The following is a 21791-nucleotide window of genomic DNA, read 5'->3' as shown; positions in this document are numbered from 1 at the left end:
CTTGATAGAGCTAATTAGAGGTATCTTACTAATAAGATACTCTCTGAAGTGGTCTCTTGCCTCATGCTAGCTGTTGGCCAAGTCAAGGTTCCTTCACATGGTTTCTTTTTCAGTATAACATTCTGAAGTCTGAATCAGGAAAATTTCCAACTATTCAAGGCATCCGCAGCCAGGTGGAATTGCCATCTCAACAAATCTGGAGGACACTAACATGGGGGAGATGATTTCTTTGTTCATCTAGCTCAGCATTTTCTCCTCTGAGGACAGTTGTTCACTAGCTTGCTTGGAAGATTTAGACATAGTCTTTCCTGTTACCTGAATCTAAGCCCAGATGTGGTAGGGGTTGAACTTCAAACCTTTTTGTCAAGCTGTTAGATTGTTACTAAGCCTGGAGATGCTTGTTGAGTTTTGGACCTCTTCATGAAGAATCTCAGATTGTTCAGGAGGTACAATATACTGAAAACCACCATACATACCTGTTCCATGAATCAGTAGCTGCATCTGTGGGATAAGCGAAGCCCACTAACAAAGAATTCACAGCACCCTGAAGCAGCCCCTGGTTCTTGGACGTGTCCATAAACATTTCTTCCTGACACGTAAGCCAAGCCTTGATAGACTATGTTTGTATTGTCCAAGGCCCCAACTTTGCACCGAAAATAGCTGCACTAAATTACTTCCTAATCTGTTAGGGCTTCTTCTGTAGTTGAGGTATTTAGTGGCTGTTAGACAGAAAGCTGGTGAGCCAGTCCAGCCTATCTTCCTTCTCTCTTTAATGAACCAACTTGGGAAGGGAGTGGCTGGTGAGCCGATCCAACAGGGCCGTAGCAAGTTTCCCCGAGCCCCAAATCTTCCAGCTGACAAATAAACTCCCCCCCTCCACTCCCCTCTCCCCATCCTGTCCCCAAATATCTCTACTGCCTGTTGAACCGTGCAATTTGCCAAGGCTGTGAGGGACCCTTGAAATGACAAAGCACCCTTTAGTTAATTGCATGACGGATCGCCCAGAGTTAAAAGTTCTGATTTATATGACTGTAGCTCTAACTGCTCAATAACCCGGCTGCGTAATCTACTTTCATTTCAAACAGAGCTGTGATTTATGGGGCGGCCTGCCGTTTTAGCTCAGAAATGAGGTGTTCAACATATGCTCTGTTGACATAAATTTGGAATTTATTGCTCTTGTCAAAACTGCCTGTTGGACAAAGGTGCGTATTAAGGCAATAAATGGCTGGGAAGGGTTTTCTGTCAAATTTTCTAGCCATTGTGCTCTGTCTGTTTGAGGAGTCAGGGGTGGGATCGGGCACGTCTGCCTTAAAATTTGTTTAGGGGGTGGGTGGGTGGGTGAAGGTTTCCTCAAACCTGCAGAAGGAAGAAGATCCGGGTGCAAACTGATTATCCTTTGCTTTCAGGTAGTAGGATTCTGCCTCTCCCCCCTCTATCTCATTAAGCAAGGAAAAGGGGGGCAGGTAGAAGGAGACCCCATTAAAGCAGTGAAGACACTGAGCTTGTCGATCAGAAAGGTTGGCAGTTCGGCGCTTCGAATCCCTAGTACAGGTCACCTGCGTAAGCAGAGGGTTGGACCAGATGACCTCCAAGGTCCCTTCCAACTCTGTTCCTGTTAAAGCAAGCAAGGAGGTTGGATGCACCATTTCTAAGGAGGAGATTTTTTTTGCACCGAGAGTCTCCAACGGTCACTTTTGGGGGCCGTGAAATAACATCTGCCCTCATTTTCTGAATGTCAGATTCGCAGATTTTCCTCCTTTGTTAGCCCGAGGAGCAAAAGAAGGAGATTATCACTGGCATAATTGGCCATTTCAGGGATGGCTTCAGACCAGGGGTGTCTAACTTTGGTAACTTTAAAACTTCGTGGACTTCAACTCCCAGAATTCCCCAGCCAGCATGGCCTGAAGTCCATAAGCCTTAAAAGCTGCTAGAGATGAAGGTCCCTGCTTTAGAGTCAGGGGAGATGCACCCTTTCACGGTTTCCCCAAAATACTGTAGGTTCTGAAAAGCTTACATCAGATTTTTTTTTTATCTCTGCACAGTCCAGTAATACAGGCTTGACCTACTTCTGGTAGAAAATTAATTTCTGTTGTTTGCATTCCGATTGAGCTCTGCCTTGAATAGATAGCTCCAAGTTACTGTCGAGGAGGAAGCGAGTCACAGCTAATCCAAGCCCCGGAAATATTGGAGGGCCTTTTTTTGAGCCTCGGTAAATTTTGATCCAGCTATTTATCTTTCAATAAAGGGCCCTCAGCCAGGGAGATAAAAACCCTTCTTGAGGGCGACTATAAATTAGTGTGAAGCTTTTGTCAGCTTTTATGAGTTGGGATTCTCAAACGGGAAGCCGGACTCGTAGAAGTTCCTCACCTAGAGGAAGGAAGTGCATTTCCTGCCGGTGACCTGCCCATTGGAGAGGGAAGACGTGGCCTCCAACCTTTCCTCTAAACCCCCTAAGAAGCCAAACTCTGATTCGTCAGGAATTAGGATGGCCTAAGGATGTTTTAAGGGATGCGGTGGCTCAGTGGCTAAGATGGTGAGCTTGTTGATCAGAAAGGTCGGCAGTTCGGCGGTTCGAATCCTTAGCATCGTGTAACAGAGTGAGCTCCTGTCCCAGCTTCTGCCAACCTAGCAGTTCGAAAGCACGTAAAAAATGCAAGTAGAAAAATAGGAACCACCTTTGGTGGGAAGGCAACGGCGTTCTGTGCGCCTTCAGCATTAACTCATGCCAACCACATGACCACGGAGACGTCTTCGGACAGCGCTGGCTCTTTGACTTAGAAATGGAGATGAACACCGCCCCCTAGAGTCGGGAATGACTAGGGTGACCTTTACCTTTAAAGATGTTTTAGATTGTGGCTTATAGTAAAGATGGCCTCGTCAAATCCATGTTCTCAACTCTTTCCTCCTTCTTCAGACAACTTTCCAAACTCCTCTTTCAGATGACTTGTTGCAGTAGACTGGAAGTAGCTTTGACTACTTCCCCTAGGAATCCTCCACCGTCAGTGGTGGGGAGAACTCCGCTCTTTCAAAGTGTATTCATCTCCAGAAGATCGATCCCTCAAGAGCTCTTGGTACTGGATTTCTCCAGTGCAGACGTAACTGGATCTATTGGCTGAACTGTGAATCGTGGACCCTTTTCAGAGGATTTAATTGAGCACTTTGGAAAGCAAGAATGGAACCAGGCAGATTTTCTGGTCCTGATCCAGACCAGGCAGTGGATCCTAGACCAACAGCACTGACTGTTTCCTCCCTGCCCTACCAGGAAGACGAAAGACTGGCAATTCCCCTGGCTTTGTGGAAACAGAGCCCCCTCCCAGGAGCTGTGGGCTGGGTGTGTGAGGCCCCCTCCCCTCCTCCCCCTCCCCCCCTACTGTTCCTGTGTGCTGGTGGATTCAGTCTGCTTTGTCAAATGCCTGTGCATGCCCATTGTACACACACAAGCTTGAAACTCTCCCGAATGGGCCGAGATCGCTTGCCACCAATCTCCCTTCCCTTTCACACCAAGCTCCCCCATTGGGAAAACTCATAATTTTTACACCCCAGGGTCCTGACTGGTCAGTGTGGGAATGAGCATCCCTTTGAAGTGCTTTTTGCAGGAGATTTTACAGGCCTTTTTAATTACCTACAGCTTGCAAGAGGCCGCCTATCCAGTCCAGCTTTTGATGGCTTGTTCTTTTCCCGTGGCCTGTTCAGAAGCAAAGGTGCAGCAATTGTCCACCCCCCCAGCCCAGCCCTCTCTAAGCCACCCCTCCGGTGTCCCCCCCCAAATTTTCAAAGAAACCCCCTTGGGTTGTCCTGGTCCTTTTTCCTGTTGGGAGAGGGAGAAAGCCTCCCCCCTGGGAACCAGGGTCTTTCAAAAGCTCTGCCCTCCATCTTCCCAGTTTCTTCAGCGAAGAGATAAGTTGGCAGCTAACAGAAGGAAAATCTATCCAGCAATTGGTAGCCCCAGGTGAAAGATCCAGAATCCAGTTGGGCGGCACAGGAATCGCACAGAGAAAATTTCTGAAAAGGTCTCTAATAGAGCAGGGGCTTGAGGTGGGATTGTCTATTTGTAAAAATGACCTCTGTGACCCAAGGACCCTCTGCTTGCCCTGAAGTGAGAAATGCTCAGGACTAACTCTTGGCCCATTGCAGGCAGTTGGGTCCTCTTTTCTTAATTTGTGATGAGAAAGGAAGCTTGGTTAGATTTGACGCCCTGACACAAGCTGTTTGACATGGGCTACGAAGAGAGCTGGGTCGTCTTACTGCCTTTGCCTGCATGATATTGGCAAGACTAGCCTGGGCCAAAACCCTGGAGTCTTGGACCTCCTTCCTTAGTTCTCAGATTGATTTTAAACAGCTGTTCACTAGTTACTAGTTGTCCGGTTCAGAGTGGATAGATGTGCGGATAGGAGGCCCAGGTGGGCTTTAAGTCTTTAACACTTTTGTTGGAGAAAGGAGACTCCGTTGTCTGGTCTCCTGGATCAAGAATCCTCCCCGAAAAGAAACAGAGAAAGAAGCTTCGTCTGGGTTTGAAAATAAAATCAAACAAAGCAGAATCTCTTTCCTCTTGTAAGATGGGCAGTCATAAATAAGAGAGGGAGGGAGGGAGGGAGATAGAGAGATAGACAGACAGACAGACAGACAGACAGACAATGAGAGACAGACAGAGACAGAAGATAGTTAGATGATGAATGGATGGAGGGATAGATGGATGAGAGATAAACAGACAGATGGCCGATGAGAAAGAGAGAGACAGAAGATGGATGGATGGATGGATGGATGGATGGATGGATGGATGGATGGATGGATGGATGGATATAGACAGACGATGAGAGAGAGAGAGAGAGACAGGAAGATAAAGATAGGGAGAGGGACAGATGAGAGAAAGATAGAGATATAGGCAGGCTTACAGATAGATGATAGAGAGACAGACAGACAGACAGATGACAGAGATACTCAGATAACTCATCCATATAGGGGGAAAAAATCACCCAGCCAACGAGCTTCTTCAGTTTAAACTCCGATGCTTCGTCTGCCTGACCAGCTCAACCCTCCAGCCTAATTGGCATCAGTGTGATCTGCTAATGAAGTCTCGGGGCTTAAGGACCCTGGCAAAGAAATCAAGACTGCGGTTATTCTTTGGCCAATGTCCAGAATGCTCTGCCTTCGTCCACTCACTTTCCTCCTACTCTGCCAACATTTCCTGGTTCTGGTTCCTCTCCTTCCTGGGCTAAGGAGATTCCGTTTTCTCCATCCCCTTCCCCCAATACTCGAAAGCTTGTCGGGGTTTCTTGATCTGGCTGTTTTTCAGCAACATTTTTCAACCTTATTATTGCAAAAGATTCCTCGGAATTCCAAATCCCAACTTTTGGCAGGTTTCATAAAGTATTCTCGGCTTTTTCAGGTGTCAAATCTGCCTTCCTCGAGGGAAAAGTTGTATGTTGTGGGGCTGTTTCTTGTGTGTTTCGTTAACTGATGCTTCTTCCTCATCTTCGTAAACTCTTTCTAGCTTCACTTTAAAATGAAGTCACCAAATCCAGAGGCTGTATTCCAGATGTGGTTGCACCATCAATGTATTTATTTATTCATTTATTGCCTCTTTCCCCAGGATTCTTGATCACATGTTACACTTTTTGCATGCACACGCGTGTGTTCACAGTCACACACAAACCCCAATCACTTCCTTTCAAGAGGTGGCACAGATTTCCAGTGTCTCTTTTCCCTTTAAGAATATTGGAAAATGCCTCTGTAAATCAGTGACTTTCTGCCACTCGGGCAAAATTATCCCTGCACAATGCCTTCTGAGATGCGTTATTGTTAATTTGTTGGTTGTGTGTATCCCGATGGTCTTTCCTGATAGGAAAGTCAGCCTAATCCCTGGGCACCATCTCTGCGGGTTTAATTTGCTTGCACGGAGCTCAGTTTTTAAAAATGCAAACGAGATCTGGAAGTTAGATCAGTCGGATGTTGAATTATTAAAGTACAGTTCGTTTTTCTGTGCCCTGCCCTTTTGGAGATTATAATTGAGAGTCAATATCTAGGGAATTGTTTTATTTCATTCTTCTTTCTTCCTAAAAGCAGAACTTTAGCAGAAATAGCTGGCTTGTCTATTGATCTCTCCCTTTCTGATCTTAACAGCACAAGAGGCTATAATACCTTGCTTACATCTGCTGTGGTTTCTCCTCTTTTTCTGCAACATTGCCTTAATCCAGTGAGCATAAATAGAACATTTCAATCATATTTTGCTATCCGGAAACCAGAGATAACGCGCTTTAAGACCTCGTTGAAAGGAGACTGTATGAAATGGGGCACGATAACATCATCCTCTAAGCAGGTGCCAAATGGAAAACTTTTGTTCCTGTTGAAATTTGTTGATAGAGATATTTCAAATAAATTACTTGCCGAAAGGCTGGCGGGTTCTTTATTTATTTCTTTAAAACAAAGGGGCCTGCTTATGCAACCAATAGCAGAGCTGGTGTAGATCTCTAGGTGAGCAGTTGGCCAGAGTGAGATTAATTTTTGTCCCTTTGTCATTTCTGACACTCGGGGAAAACTTTGTTGGAGGAGGTGGATGGGGGCAGCAGCGCTGGTAGAGGAAGAGGCATTTTGGGTTGTTGTTGTTGTTTTAATAAGGGTAAGTTTTAATAAGTGTTATTTTAATAAGTGTAAGTGCAAGGCCACACTTGGAATACTGCATTCAGTTTTGTTCACCACGATGTAAAAAAGATGTGGAGACTTTAGAAAGAGGAGAGCAGAGAAGAACAACAAAGATGATTAGGGGACTGGAGGCTAAAACAGATGAAGAACGGTTGCAGGAACTGGGGATGTTTAGCTTAAGAGAAAGAAGGACTAGGGGAGACATGATATCAGCGTTCCAATATCTCAGGGGTTGCCACAAAGAAGAGGGAGTCAAGTTAATTCTCCAAAGTACCTGAAGGTAGGACAAGAAGCAATCTATGGAAAGTAATCAAGGTAGAGAAGCAACCTAGAACTAAGGAGAAATTTTCTGACAGTTAGAACAATTAATCAGTGGAGCAGCTTGCCTCCAGAAGTTGTGAATGCTCCAACACTGGAAGTCTTTAAGAAGATGTTGGATAGCCATTTCTCTGAGGTGGTGCAGGGTTTCCTGCCTAGGCAGGGGGTTGGACTAGAAGACCTCCAAGGTCCCTTCCAACTCTGCTATTGTATTGTATTGTAGTAATAGGCTCTGATGCTCTTGTGCATCTTTGCAAAATTAGAAAGTCAAGCTCCTGGAAGAGAATGCTTGGCTCTGAAATGGCAAGGCGACCCTTAGAAAGTCTGCAGACTTTGGGCTATCTTTGAAATTCTCCATCAGACCTTTATTGGAAACTGTGACACAAGCGTCTTGACATTCCTACACATGGATCTGTGTTTTTGTAAGTTATGATCTAGGCTCCTTCCTCCAAGCAGTCCCCCATTGGAAGGGTTGGGTTTCTGTGCCTCAGTTTCCCCCTTGGCCTTGAAGACACCAGTTTAGAGAAACCTACATTGAATTAATAGGGGTGGTTGAAGATCGTCCCGCATAGGCGAAGTGGACTGGAAAAGGATGGGAAAGGATGGGTAGACACGTGAAGACGGCTGTGTCTGACCTCAATTGCTTGAATTGGAAGCCAATTACAAATCCACCTGATCGATCTAATTTTTTCTGTGACACCACCCATCTATTAAATTAATGCAACATCCCTAAATCTATCTCATAGTATAGGGCAGTGTTTCTCAACCTTGATGACTTTAAGGCCTGTGGATTTCAACTCCCAGAATTCACCAAGGTTGAGAAACAATGGTATAGGGTTTCTCAACCTTGGTCCCTTTAAGATGTGTGGACTTCAATTCCCAAAATTCCCCAGAGTCTGTAGGTTGAACTCCACTCGTCTTAAAATACTGTCATAGAAGACATTATGTACAATATATGATATCCCATTGCATTTTGCAGTACTTTCTGTATTCCTCGCTTAGAGGCACAGGAGGCTCTTTGCAAAAACAATGGGATTTGGTTCTCTGCAATCAAGGTAGACCGATTGATTCATGAAATGTATTTCATGGGCTCTCCCATTGTCCTCAAATGTGTTTCTCCACATTTTAGCCATAAGCCCACAGGGCATTCTAAGCCCTGAATCATAGGTTATATGCCCCAATGGCTCGGTTGTGCTAAGCCAAGATCATAAAAACCACACCAGAGCCTCCTGTCTTCTATGAACCAGGGTGTGACATTCTTCAGCGTTTCGTGTTTCTCTCACTATAGTGTTTCATTTCCCCCCTCCCCCACCCTTCTTCCAGCTAGTAAGCCATTTTAAGGTTTCCTTGCATTAAACCTGTGGAAGAAGAAGCAGCTTGGCTGGCTGGGGAATTCTAGGAGTTGAAGTTTACAAGTCTTAAAGTTGCCAAAGTTAAACTCTGTTACTGTTTTTTTAAAGAATAGAATAGAATAACAGAGTTGGAAAGGACCTTGGAGGTCCTCTAGTCCAACCCCCTGCCTAGGCAGGAAACCTTATACCGCTTCAGATAGATGGCCATCCAACATCTTCTTAAAGACTTCCAGTGTTGGAGCATTCACAACTTCTGGAGGCAACTTCTGTTCCACTGATTAATTGTTCTCACTGTCAGGAAATTTCTCCTCAGTTGCTTCTCTCCTTGATGAGTTTCCATCCATTGCTTCTTGCCTGACCCTCAGGTGCCTTGGAGAATAGCTTGACTCCCTCTTCTTTGGGGCAGAAACTGAGATATTGGAAGACTGCTATCATGTCACCCCTAGACCTTCTTTTCATCAGACTAGACATACCCAGTTCCTGCAACCGTTCTTCATAGGTTTCAGCCTCCAGTCCATTTCAACTGCCTGATCTCAACAGATGTTCCCCCCACCCCCACTGCCATTTTCTCCTTGTCTCCTTCACGTTTAGCTTTGCAAAGTTTTGCCAATGGTCCAGCTAGCTTTAGAATTACACCCGACTCTGATGCAACTTTTGCCAGGAGCATCTTCAGGATAATGACACGGGGAGAAACCACGCCGGTTCATTGGAAAAGCACCATCTTTTTTTGACCTTAATGCCATGGGGCTTCTAGGTTGCTCCGAGGGTGTCTTGGCAGGATGTAAAGCTGATGAGGAAATGCTTCTGGATTCAGAAGCATTTTGCCTAACAAGTGAGCCCTCCCAGCTTCTTCAGAAAATCTGGATTTGTGGTGGCTTTTGGCAGACTCCCTGCTCGATGTGTTGTTTGTTTGAGAGAAGCTTCTTCTCCCACTGTAGCTGGCCCAGGCTTGGGTCATCTTGAGCTCTTCTCACATGGTCTTCATAAATATTTGTGCCGGATTGGAAGCCTGATAAAAATGTCATCATCTGAAATGTTATGAAACAGTCCAAGGAAAGACGCTTGTTTTTACGTCGGTTGGATGTGCTTCACTATTCCAGTTAGCCGAATGAACGATTTTGTACCTGCTTACATAGTACAAAAAATAAAACCACTTTATTGTACTCTTGTTCTACTGTTCATCCAGGGCATGGGGGTATAGAGAATTGTTCTTTTTGTGGGTTTTTTTGAAGGGGGGGGGTGTTGCTGGCATTTAAATCCCCTGAAGTTGACTTTGGTGCATTGCACGTCATCTTCCTTTTATTAAATGAAGTTTTGAAAGGTTTTGCGTTTTTCCTTTTTTGTCCTAGACAAAATATATTGCCAAGTTTTGCTTCTTCTTTTCTTTTCAGCTAGAAATGAATTGAATGGCCATTTAGATGGCAAATAGCAGTGACTGTCCCTGTGTAATTTCTAAGGTTATAATTAGTCCCCCCCCACTTTCTTGAAACTGTGCATTTCAAGAATTGTTTTTTTCAGCAAATGCCACAAGAAGCTGCTGAGTCTTTCTGCACATAGAGACCCCTCTAATACCCACCGTTGCTTTGCCCACAACTGGACTGTGAACGAGGCTGGAAAACCGAAGCAAGAAGTAAATAAAACAGATATAGAAATTTGTTCTCTTCCCTCTTGGCACCAACCTCTCTCCCTGCTTCTAGCTGAATTGTGTATTTCAGAATAGTTCTAAAATATGCCGAAAGTAGCCCCTTATTTACAGCCAGTCGAAGAGTCTGTGAAAGTAGGTACTTGTCGTGAGTAAAATTGTTCCCTTTTTTTTATAAATTATGTTTGCTTCTCAAATGTTCCACTAGAAGAAGAGCCTCGAAACTGCTCTTGAAATGTTTGCTTTTGACAAAATTCAGAAGTGCCACATATCTGATTGTGCTGCCAGATTAGAAATTTAGCTATATAAGGGGCAAAAAAACCCTTCCTTAGAAAGAGAATGTAGCCAGGTGGCTTTAAGAAGTGGGAACATTGATAGTTTCCTTAAAATGGCTGAAAACTCTTGCTTGCCCTTTCATTCATTGCCTGAATCCTGTCTGAGATAAAGGCGTGGCTAGTGCACAGACCACAGTTGAAGAGGCCTGACCTCAGAAGGCTGGAGACCCTCCTCCGTATATTCTACCAAAAGTGTGTGTTTGTGTGTGGCTCCTCCTCCTTGTGCCATAAACCCTCCACCTTTAGGGGGATGGGGATGATTGGGCTTGACTGCTCTTGGTGGCTGACTGTGCTACCCTTGGTGAAGAGTTGGGCGTACTCAATATTTGGGGGCCCTAGCAGTGGGATTGGAACTCCCCAAAAGCAGGTTGCCTCCTTATAGAAGAGGTTGAGGGGTCTTCATCAGACAGCCCTCCATCAGGAAAGCTTCTGCTCCTGCCTTGGAAAGATCACAGGCCACGTGGGAAGTAGGAAAGTCAACCTCTCCCACACTCGTTTCAGTACTGCTCTTCCAGCCACACTGTTTGCATTTCGTGTGTACGGGCATGGTGGTTTCTTTTCACCAGTCATTTCCAGCCTGTTTTGAAAATGTGAAAAAAAGTTCCCAGATGGAGCCAGGCAATCAGAAGTGCAGTGTGGAGATACAAGCAGGGAATAGAATTTAACTCCACCCCTTTAATACACACCCATCACAAATCAGGTGTGTGTAGGTCCTGGCTTCCGTATTCAGGGTCTTCACCAAGATGTCAAATCAATTAAAGAAAAATATAAACCACTCTTGTAAAGTTAATGCCCTTGCTTCTCCTTCCGTGTGAGAATTCCATGTAAGAATGTACTCTCCCGTGTAAGAGTTCCGTCTTCTGTGCAAGAGTTTACTCTCCTGTGTAAGGATTGTGCCCCTTGTTTAATGATGGCTCTTGCAGCACAACAGGCAATCGTTGGGGGTGGGTGTTTCTGAGCCGGTGAGAATCTCTGGATTGATAGAATTTGGGGGAAGTTCCCTAATGCAGATTGACGTTTTCAAGAAGGTCTGTGCCCTCTCCCCATTTAGGCCCCATAAGCTGTGGGCCTAGACTTCATCTCCTCTTTTCATTTCCCTTCCCCCCAGGAAACTGCACAGTGCAATGAAGACATATGGGTGTGAATTGTGTGGAAAAAGATTCCTTGACAGTCTCCGCCTTCGGATGCACTTACTGGCTCATTCAGGTAAGTGTAGATGTCTCTCTCTCTCTCTCTCTCTCTCTCTCTCTCTCTCTCTCTCTCTCTCTCTCTCTCTCTCTCTCTCTCTCTCTCTCTCTCTGTGTGTGTGTGTGTGCTCCCATCTTTACCCAAAGTTCATGGGAAGGTTGGTCTTGTCCTGGACTTAAAATTTGCCAAAATCCTTGGTTGTAAAGCCATTCAACCATGTCCATCAGAAGGACAGGTATGTTCCCCACAGGTGCTTAGGACCCCAGGAGGTGTGGTGTTCAATGGTTGGATGCAGTGGTGAAATTCAAATATTTTTACTACTGGTTCTATGGGCGTGGCTTGGTGGGCGTGGCAGGGGAAGGATACTGCAAAATCTCCATCAGCCAGAGGTGGCATTTGCTGGTTCTCTGAACTACTCAAAATTTCCACTACCAGTTCTCCAGAACCTATCAGAACCAGCTGGATTTCACCCCTGGTTGGATGCCTTGTTTGGATAATAGTGTACAAGAAGGAAGTTACTTCTGTCCCTGGCCTTCTCCTTTTCCCCTCTTCCCAGAGCTCTTGTTTGTCCTGGATATTTTGCCTCCACTTAAAAGATCCTCCCCGGGACTGAAGACCACCTGGGAGTGGCTGCCATGGGTCTTCCTGGGGGTGGGTGGGAGAAGCCCATCTAGGCAAGGAACTCTTGTTGCTCTCTTTGAAGGAGTAAAACCAACCATGAAATGGATTGAGGTCTTCAAGACCATCCCTGGCCATGTTGAGGGGGGGATTTAGCGACGGGGCTCAGCTGCTGCGTTTCTTGATTTGGGGAAGAAGATGTGATTTGAGACCATTGGTGGTTCAGCGTTTTTCTCAAGAAATGGAGCTACAGTTGCAGGCTGGGGATTCTGTTCATGTAGACGCTGAGGCATTCAAATCAGGAGCTCTTGCAGAGGAACAAAAACTGGGCTCTTTCTGAGTTGGTAGAGCAGGTGTCCTTCCTGTTTGAGATGTTTAGAGAGGCCCAGAGTGAGACCTTCTCCTTCGTAAAGGTTGTTCTGGGCTCCCCAGCTGCACAAGGATAGTTCTGAATGGCAACCATGGAGCCCTCTTGTTTGGTGAGTTTGGGGGCTCGTCCATCCGCTTCCAACCTGGACCAGGGGTGAAATCCAGCAGGTTCTGGAGAACTGATAGCGGATATTTTGAGTGGTTCGGAGAACCAGTAGCGGAAATTTTGATTAGTTCAGAGAACCGGCAAATGGCACCTCTGTCTGGCCCCAGAGTGGGGTGAGAATGGAGATTTTGCAGTATCCTTCCTCTGCCACACCCACCAAGCCACACCCACCAAGCCACACCATGCCCACCAAGCCACGCCCAGAGAAACGGTAGTAAAAAAATTAATTTCACCACTGACCTCGACAGATCTTTCTTCTTCCACTCCGCCCACCGTCTTCCTTTGATACCGATGCATTTCCCATTTTCAGACGTACCTTGTGAATCTCATCTTCTCCGAATTGAAGCATCCCCCAAAGTTTCATTAGCAAAAGTGGCAGAACTGGGCACTTGTTTAATGAATTTCCCTATTAGGTTGAAATGATGCAGGCCCTTTAATTAAATGTACATGGAGGAACTAGAATGCTAAGCTGGGGACGATACTTGCCTCTCTGGAAGCTAATTTAGTTCCCCACTCTCTCGTATCTCTGAACTGAGCGTCTGGGGGCACCCACACCAACAGAAAACTCGGTTCTTGGGCTGCCACAATTGTGTTCTTAATGCCCCAAAACCTAGATAAAATCTCCAGGCTTATTTTTTTTTTGAAATACGTTTTATTGTTTTATATCCTTTCGATGTTGAGCATTGGGTTCTCTAGGTGTCCAAGGTGTTAACTTACAAGCATACAAACATCACCATTCTCATTATGATCATGTGTGTGTGTGTGTGTGTGTGTGTGTGTGTGTGTGTGTGTAATAAAGGGAGACTAGTATAGATTTATTTCAAGCTATTTATCTCTCATCAGCTAGCCATACCCTTACTGGGATTTGAACCTGGGCTGTATTACATATTAGGCAGATTTATTAGCCACTAAGCCACAAATCCCAGTAAGGGTATGGCTAGCTGATGAGAGCTAAATAGCTTGAAATAGATCTAAACTAGTCTCCCTTTGTTTATTTATCAGCACAAATACAACACAAACATGGCAAAGGCAACATTAAAAATAAAAATATGGTTTTCTGCCTGGATGGTCTTCTGTAATGAGCCGAAGGACAGAAAGGGGGAGTAATATGCAATAACATATATCATATTATAACATATATTATCTTCCATTATAGTATCAATTATAGAACCATCAAAAATATTTACTATTCCGTTTTTCTTTCTCCTATAAACCATATTTCACTTAATGTCACTGCTCCAACCTCAATATTTGTCATTTAACCATTTATAGAATAGTTCCCATGTTATGAAATAGTCCCAATCTTCTTTCCCTTTAATTTTTAGGGTTAACCTATCCATCTTTGCACATTCCAGAATTTTTGTGATCATAATATCATCATCGGGAGTTTCTGGGTTTTTCCAACATTGTGCATATGCGATCCTAGCTGCTGTCAGGATGTGTAAAACCAAATATGTGTTACCCTTGTCAAAATTTCCTGGAAGGATGCCCAACAATCTCCAGGTTTATTAATCACCAACATCATCGCTGCCACCTTCATCATTGGTGGAACCTGGAAACTTATTTTGGTGCTACTCAATCAAAATTGGCATGCAAATTAATTCCTGGGAGGACAGGCACCCCTGGGGTGAGGCGGGGTGGTGGGAGCATCAAGACGATCGTGGAATTGAGAGTCCTCAACAGGGTTGCTATGCTGCGACATTTACTGTAGTTGTCCCTCCCAAGGAAAGCCCCCTCCTCGTTCCTAAAATGTGCAAAAATCCCGGCAGGAGGAGAGAAGGATGGAAATTGCGACATGCTGTTCCCAGCGGAATTCTGGGACGGTTTAAGAATTCTGTAAGTAGAGAGAAGGTGGCTCTGGAGGAAACGTTGCCATAAAGTTTAGCAATCATTAGGGAAGAGCTCACATTTTACCCAAGAGAGGTTTTGATTTGAATTTGGAGGAGGGTCAGATATAGAGTGAGCAGACAGCCCCCCACCCCCACCCTCTTCCTCCATTTCTTCCGTTGTTGGGAGAGTAAGTTTTGCCAGGGCATGGAACGACCATCGGTTTGTGCACTGTTACATTTGGGGCTGGTCTTGGAGAATCAGCTGTGGCAGAAAAATTGGGGAGATCTGTTTGGGGATCTAATTTCAGGAAACTTCACGGACCTTCCAAATCCCTCAAAAGCCCCCTGTGTTTCCTTTCGCCCCTGGGGGAGCTATCCCAACTTCAGCCGGGTCCCCCAGAAACCTCCCTTTGGGGTCCTTGCAGGTTCTGGGAAATTGTGCATGTACAGCAGGGGTGTCCAAACTTGGGAACTTTAAGACTTGTGGACTACCCTGACATATAGGCTTTGTGTTTTTATCAGCAGGTGTCTCTTCCTTGGGCCCACTGGAAGTGTGGGGAGGAAATAGGGGGTTGAGGAGGGCTGGCAACTTCCCCACCACCCTTTCCCTTGTCGGAGGGCAGCCCAGGACACGGGGGGGTGTAAAGCGTGTTTGCCTCTCGGCTGCCTTTCCCTTCTTGCCCCTCCCCCCCGCCTGCTCTCCTGGCGCACGCGGCTTCTGTTTGTTGCTGTGGCCGTGGCCTCATGCCAAGCGCTGGCTGGCTGCCGGCCCGCTTTGAGGGTACAGTATGTAAAGCCAGCGCTGAGCCAAGTTTGTCATCATGAAAGATGATTATGTTTTTTCCCCTTCCTCTCCGGGTGGGAGGGGGAGGAGACGCTCTGATGCTCGAAAACAGCCACGTTAAATTCCAGCCACGTTGTTGACAAAAGCAGCAGCTACACCTTGGACTCTCTTCTCCTCCCAAGCTGTGCGTCCCCCCTTCCTCCTCCCCGCCAGATAAGCCGAGGCAGAATGGGCTGGAGGAGGGCCGCCTCTTAATGCTTCCACAATGGGGTTGTTATTTTTTGGGAGGGCTTTTTTGGGGGGTGGGAGGGGGGTCCACGCAGAGAAATTCATGACTTGTTTAATTAGAAGTGGGCTCCCCGCGTGGAGGAGCCTCTGGTCTGTTGGGGGTGTAATGCGTGTACGGTGTTTGCAAAATCCCGAGGTTAAAGAATGGAATTCCAATCAATTTTGGATGCACATCAGCTAATCGGGCATTTAAGAGAGCTAATCTTCAGGTGCGAGGTATACGTGAAGATTAATTTTTGACACATAAAGCCCCAGCCCTCCAATAACAAGGCAGAGGGGTGTAATCCTGATTGTCCCATGGCTACTGTACTTGTAAGTTTGCTAGAATGAAACCAGGTGAGTGTGCCAGGTCCTTGTGCCTAAGAGCAAGTCAAGTGAGCACACTTCCGCGGTCAGGTGTTCAGTGCTCAACTCCCTAAATCCCCTTCCTTCTGCAAGCATTCTCACAGCTGGTCTTCTGAAGGCCATGAGGGAGCATCCCACTCAGCAATGACCAGCAAGAACAAACCATGTGGATCTTCTCTGGACCACCTGATGGATCCCTTTAGTTTCTTCCTATATATTACAACCCTTACCCGATTCCTCTTAGGAATGAGTGGTGAAGCAGAAGGCCTCCATAGGTCCCTCATTGGCAAAGAGCAACAGTGGGCAGAAGTTCCTCCATTCCTCCATGCAAAGAAGAGGTCATGGGAACATCTCCAGCAGGTTCTTCACTTTCTCTGCTCAGTTGGTTGCTGCAACTGATATTTGTTGCTCCTGATCTTAAAATCGGTGCTTGATGTCAGGAGGACTTCACCCCATCTAAAGTTGATCTCAATAGCAAGGGTCTCTCAAATCTTTGAGAAGATATGATGGTGAGAAGTGGAGGAGAAGAACTGGTCTTGGTGAACAGGTGCCCATGGGCACATGCCTCCTCTAGATACTCCTTTCAGTTTGGTATGGAGCCCTGGGACAGAAGGATTAAGGGGGGGATTGTTCCCCATTATTTCCCACTGTCTCAAATCTGCCCCTAAAGCAACTGGAAAGTAGAGAAATCTTGGAAGAATGCCACCTTTCATTAAAATTGCTCTCTGGTTGTGTTTACGTTGAAAGATTGCGTAGGCATGTTTTCTCATGGCAGTGTTTATAGCAACTGTTCCGTGTACATGCGGAATAATTATAGCTGTGCAGAGCACATGCACATGCAAACACACCTCTGTGGTAACCTGGGTGTGTGACAACAACAAAAAAACGCATGGCTTGGGAAGAAGGAAGATAGAAGAATGTGTTTAGTCTGTATGATCAGCATGGCCTTCTTTAATTCCATGTTTTCAAGCCAAGGCTCCAAATAAAAATTTTGAGCCTCTGACTTTTCTGAATTTCAGACTGCAACGCAATTTGTCAATTGTGTTTCAAACAGAGGGTGTCAGGGAAACGTCTCCTCAAAAATGCATGAAACTAAGGCACCAAAACACAACTTGGAGAATATTGTTTGGAAGAACTTGTAAATAGAAACTTTGGAGTGACGTGCACAGCACAGATTTTAGTGCAAACTTTCTTTCTTTTTTTTCAGTTCCTTCCCCCCAAACTAGGACAGGAATGAGGCAAAACCAACTCACCCATGAAAAAAAAATTAAGATGTTGCAAAACCACAACCTCCTCCTATCTCTGCTTGTTCCTCCGAATCACAAAAGCCCCCCCCCAAGGGCCCCGGCTGAGATCTGACCATCCTTTGGGGTCCATCACTCACTGGGTCTTTTTTCAGAAGGTCCGTTGGGCCCCACCAGCCTCAGGAAAGGTCAGCTTCTGACCTTGTGCACCAAGGTGGCCACCAGGCTTGGATGGAGCTCAGAGGTAGCCACCTCTGGAGTTGTAGTTGAGGAGACAATGGGTTGTGTGAAAGACAAGGGACAAGTGGGATAGGACCTTAAGGACCTACCCAACTCCATGTTCATAAAGTAACCCACTCTTTCTAGGGCAGAGGCCTTCAAACTTGGCAACTTTATGACTGGTGGACTTCAACTCCCAGAATTCCCCAGCCACCTGGCTGGAGAATTCTGGGAGTTGAAGTCCACTAGTCTTCAAGTTGGCAAGTTTGGGGACCCCTTTTCTAGGGGGATATATTAGGGATATCAAACCTTTGATTGTTTATTTACTGATGTACCCCCTTCAGATTCAGAGGGTCCTTATTCCTGCCTCAATTGACATTTTTTCTCGGTGAGAGGTGTGCCTGCCCACACCCTGGTGGCTCCCTCTGTGCCCATTCTTCTGGAGACAGGGGCTGCTTCCCCTTCCTCCCTTCCCCCTGGAATGCAAAATCCATGGCTGGGGGGGAGGGAGGGGCAGGTAAATACAGGTTGTCCTCAACTTATGACTGTAATGGAGCCCAGAATTTCTGCTATGTGAGACATGTTTTAAGTGAGTTTTGTCCCATTTCACGACTTTTGTCGCCGCAGTTGTTGAGTGAATCACCGCAGTTGTTAAGTCAGTCACATGGTTGTTAAGTGAATCAGGTTTCCCCATTGACCTGGGTCGCAAAAGTGGATCCCGTGACCCCAGGACACTGAAACCATCATAAATACGAGTCAGTGGCCAAGCATCTGAATTTTGATCACTGCTGCAAATGATGATAAGTCACTTTCTTCAGTGCCGTTGCAACTTTGAACGGTCACTAAGTGAACCATTGTAAGTCGAGGACTGCCTGCAACAGAATAACAGAATCGGGAGGGACCTTGGAGGTCTTCTAGTCCACCCCCTACTCAAGCTGGAACCCTATCCCATTTCACACCAGTGGTTAGCCAATCTCTTCTGAGAAACCTCCGGGGTCCATGCTTGGGACGCGCAGCTAGCCTTCCTCGCAGGGAGAAATTCTCTGGCTGGCACCCCTGGCCCTCCTTTCCCCTCCTGGCCATCCACCTGCTTCATCCCCTCTTCCCGCAGCTGCCCAGGGGGGCTCTCTGCTGCTGCCTCCTCGGGTTTTGGCCGGGCTCCCGACTTTATTCCCCAGGTGACGTCATGGGCTTTGCCGGCAGGGCTGGATGTTCTGCCAACATTCCAGAGAGTTTATGATCGTTGGCAGATGCGCAGCCAAGAACACACTGTACCCGCAGCAGAAATTAATGCAGGCTTGAGTTGAGTCCAAGCCTGATCCACGAGAGAGGAAGGCGGGAGGGGGAGAGAGAGAGAGAGAGAGAAAACACAAACTGTTTAATGCTGTTTATAAATTATACACTTGCTGATGAAAAATACATTTCTTTCTCTTCCTTCTCCCGCGCACACCTCTTTTTATCTCTGCTTTCATTTATTTATTTTCAGCCTCGAGAGTTTAAGCTGATTAATAATTTGGGGCTTATTTGCTTTTAGCTCCTCTTCTGGCAGGGGTCTCGAGCTGCCGCCGCTGGCGTGCCGGGACCACCCTCTTCTGCCCCCACCCCCACCCCACCCCAGCCTTTACCTGAGGATCTAGGCTTTGCATCTCCCCTCTCCTCTTCTTAGAGACCTCTCACCCCCCTCCTTTTGTCTCCTCTCCAAGAGCTCCTTTCTGCACGACCTCTGAAAAGCCCCCCAGTCCCCCTGGGTGCTTCTCGTTTGAGGTTGTTTGCTGCTCTGCCATGTCCAGGGCGAGCTCTTGTTTTTCAAGATACTAGTCCTCTGCAGGGGAACAAGAACTTCTAAGAGTTGAGCAAACACCAGGATAATAGAAAACATGGTCTCAGGATCAGAAACTGGAGCCGTCGGTGATGGGGAGTTGATTTATCCCCACTCTCCATCCCGCCTGGATGCTGTTTTGATGGACGCCACCCAGAAACATTTGGGTGTCCATCTACATTTGCTCCTTTTAAGTGGCTTCGGTTCTTGTGCCTCCCCCCCCCCCAAAAAAAACCCAAGCCCACAAAAAAACACACAACCCCTTGTAATGTTTATCATTTGCCAACAGGCTCGACAGATTTCTGCTTCCTGTCGAGCGTCTCCGCTGTAAAGCCTCTGCGTTGCTAAGGAGCCGCTCTTGGTACTGTAATGGGCTGATTGTGTATTCCGTTCAGCACTGTATTTTATTTTTGTATGCAAGGCAAAGTGTTTTGATGGAGGACGATTGCAGAGTGTCTGGAGGCTGTTGGGGAGTTTTATAGGCCGTACAGTACACTGCGTGCCTGCTCAAACGGAACACGGGCTCTTGAATTTTGGATAAGGGGTGTCATGCTCTCCCTCCCAGCTCGCACCCTCGGAGAGAACATGGGTTTTCCGGGGCAGGAGCAGGAAAAGTGGACGTGGTGCAATCACTTGGCTTCCCTCTTGCACTTTTGGGGGGCAGAGGTGGGGTTTGGGGTCTCAAATGATGGGGGGGGCGTCAGAGAGGGAGAGTTCAAGATTTTGTTCTTTCCGTGTTTCTTCTCCATCCCTTTTTGGGGAGGTCTCTGAGACCCTCTGATGTCCCTTCCAGTGCAGTGTGGCACTTTGGGGCGGGGGAGGCTGTCTGGATTTTTGGATTTAAAAGTCTCCTTTAGGGAGGGCTGGTGTGCAGGATGGAGAAAGGCATTTTTCCGTCCCACTCTTGTTTGTCTGGAAGTTAGCAAGAGGTTGGAGTAATACCTTGATGGTGTATGGTGCAAGTCCTTCTACACACAAGCACGCACACAGGAACACGGCTTTCTCCCTGGGGAGGAAGCTTAGGTCCACCTAGGAGTCTGGCCAGATGACCCTTGAGCATGGCAAGCAAGGCCTGGTGTGGAGCAGAAGTTTCCACCCTCCGTGGTCCAGGAGTAAAGGTGCTCTGCTTCTTTTCATCTGCAGCGCAAGGAACAAAAAACCAGGAATCCAACATGGTTTGCAGTTCCCTTCCTCACCTCCGTGGTCTTCTACGGGAACCACAGGCTGGGTCAAACATTGGAACCTGAGGCATCCTTTATGGCTCTTGTTCTAGGTCACCATATAATCTTGCCACATGAACAGATGTGCACAAATGTACCATCTGGATGTACCTAGTGGTCCTCTGGTGAGATCACACCTGGAATTTTTGGCTGTCTGATCCCTTAGACCAGGAATCTCAGCCTTGGCAGCTTGAAGACACTGGGCAGCTTGGAGGATTCTGGAAGTTGAAGTCCGCATATCTTCCCAGTTGCCAAGTTTGAGAAAGGCTGATTTAGCCTGGAGATGCTGAAGGTTGAGCCAAAGCTTCAGTAGGCCATGCAGATGTTCTGCTGTGGCCTTTGGTCCTTCCACGGAGACGTCAAGTGTTGCCTTCTTGGTACTGAATTCTTTGGAAAATGAGTGACTCCCAGTTTGTTTTGGGGAGACTTCGCAAAAAGGATGCTCTGGGTAAGGCCTGCTCAGTGGGGAGACAGTCTAGAATGCTTTATGGATTGACTGCTCTTCAGCCTTCCCCAAAGCTCTCTCTCTCCCCACCCCTCTCTCTCAGTCCCTTCCCTTTGAAACAGGGAAAATAAGGAGCATGGGGGGGGGTTCTACATGACTTGGTGGTGAGACCCCCGGTGCAGAATCCAGAGAAGCACAACCCACCCAAATTGTCCTTGTTTTCCCCTTCATGAATTAGTTTCGGTAATGTTATTTATTTCTCTATTTATTCAAATGTTGCACGAAGATGTGACTGGTCAGAGCCATGATAAAAATAAGAAAAAAAAATCATCACAGGCATGAAAATACCTGTGGCCCAACCTACATCGCCCGTGTCCGTAAAAGCGATAATGGCAGAGTTGGGGATGGGGTGGGGGCCGTAACGCAGAAAGCGAAGCGTGGGAGGCCGGGGTAGCTGAAATAATCCTGTGGAGAGCATTGCCTTGTGGTTTTAAAAAAGGAAATAAGACATTGACATGGATGTTCAATTTAGAAATCTGCCTTGTGATCGGTTTAAAAAAAAAGAAGAAAGAAAGAAAGCAAACCTCCCCCCCCCCCGCCCCCCCCCCCGCCCCCTGCCCTTAATATGCTTCTGTCTGTGGCTTTGGAAGCTGAATTATTCTCTTCTGTAGGTTCAACTGCAAAGGAAATGGGTCTTGGACCAGATTCGATGAGGGGGGGAGACTTTTTCAGGGGGAACGGAGGGAGAAAACTAGAGTAAACTCAGTGGCTTTCTTTTTTTCCTCTTTCTTTCTTTTTTTTTCCTGGGCAAAAGAAGAAAACCAGGGAATGGGGTAGAGAACAGGCTAAATTTAAAATTGTAATTGGCTGACTTCCACAAGCTTGCGGGTGTTTTAATGACTCATAATAACTTCATTTAAAACCAGCTGAGCAGAAAATAGATTGGAGAAGAGCCTCGAGCCATTATGGAT

The 21791-nt window shown here is 46.5% G+C and overlaps 1 protein-coding gene across 3 annotated transcripts in view; it reads left to right on the top strand.

Annotated features, from left to right (window-relative positions):
- The first annotated feature begins 10345 nt into the window (after positions 1 to 10345).
- The window catches only part of ZBTB16 (zinc finger and BTB domain containing 16), a 71811-nt gene continuing 60365 nt past the window's right edge, over positions 10346 to 21791 (top strand). The window contains exons 1-2 of one of the 3 annotated variants that reach the window (XM_081960625.1): positions 10346 to 10478; positions 11395 to 11492. In XM_081960625.1, coding sequence (XP_081816751.1) covers positions 11411 to 11492 — 82 coding nt within the window. In that variant the 5' untranslated portion in view covers positions 10346 to 10478; positions 11395 to 11410. Of the gene's footprint in view, positions 10479 to 10890; positions 11111 to 11394; positions 11493 to 21791 lie in introns of those variants that run through there. The other 2 variants (XM_081960624.1, XM_081960623.1) reach the window with 2 other exon arrangements.

Source organism: Natrix helvetica (assembly GCF_964273705.1).
Source record: "Natrix helvetica genome assembly, chromosome: 8".
Taxonomy (NCBI): domain Eukaryota; kingdom Metazoa; phylum Chordata; class Lepidosauria; order Squamata; family Natricidae; genus Natrix; species Natrix helvetica.
This window is presented reverse-complemented; position numbering and strand designations above follow the sequence as displayed.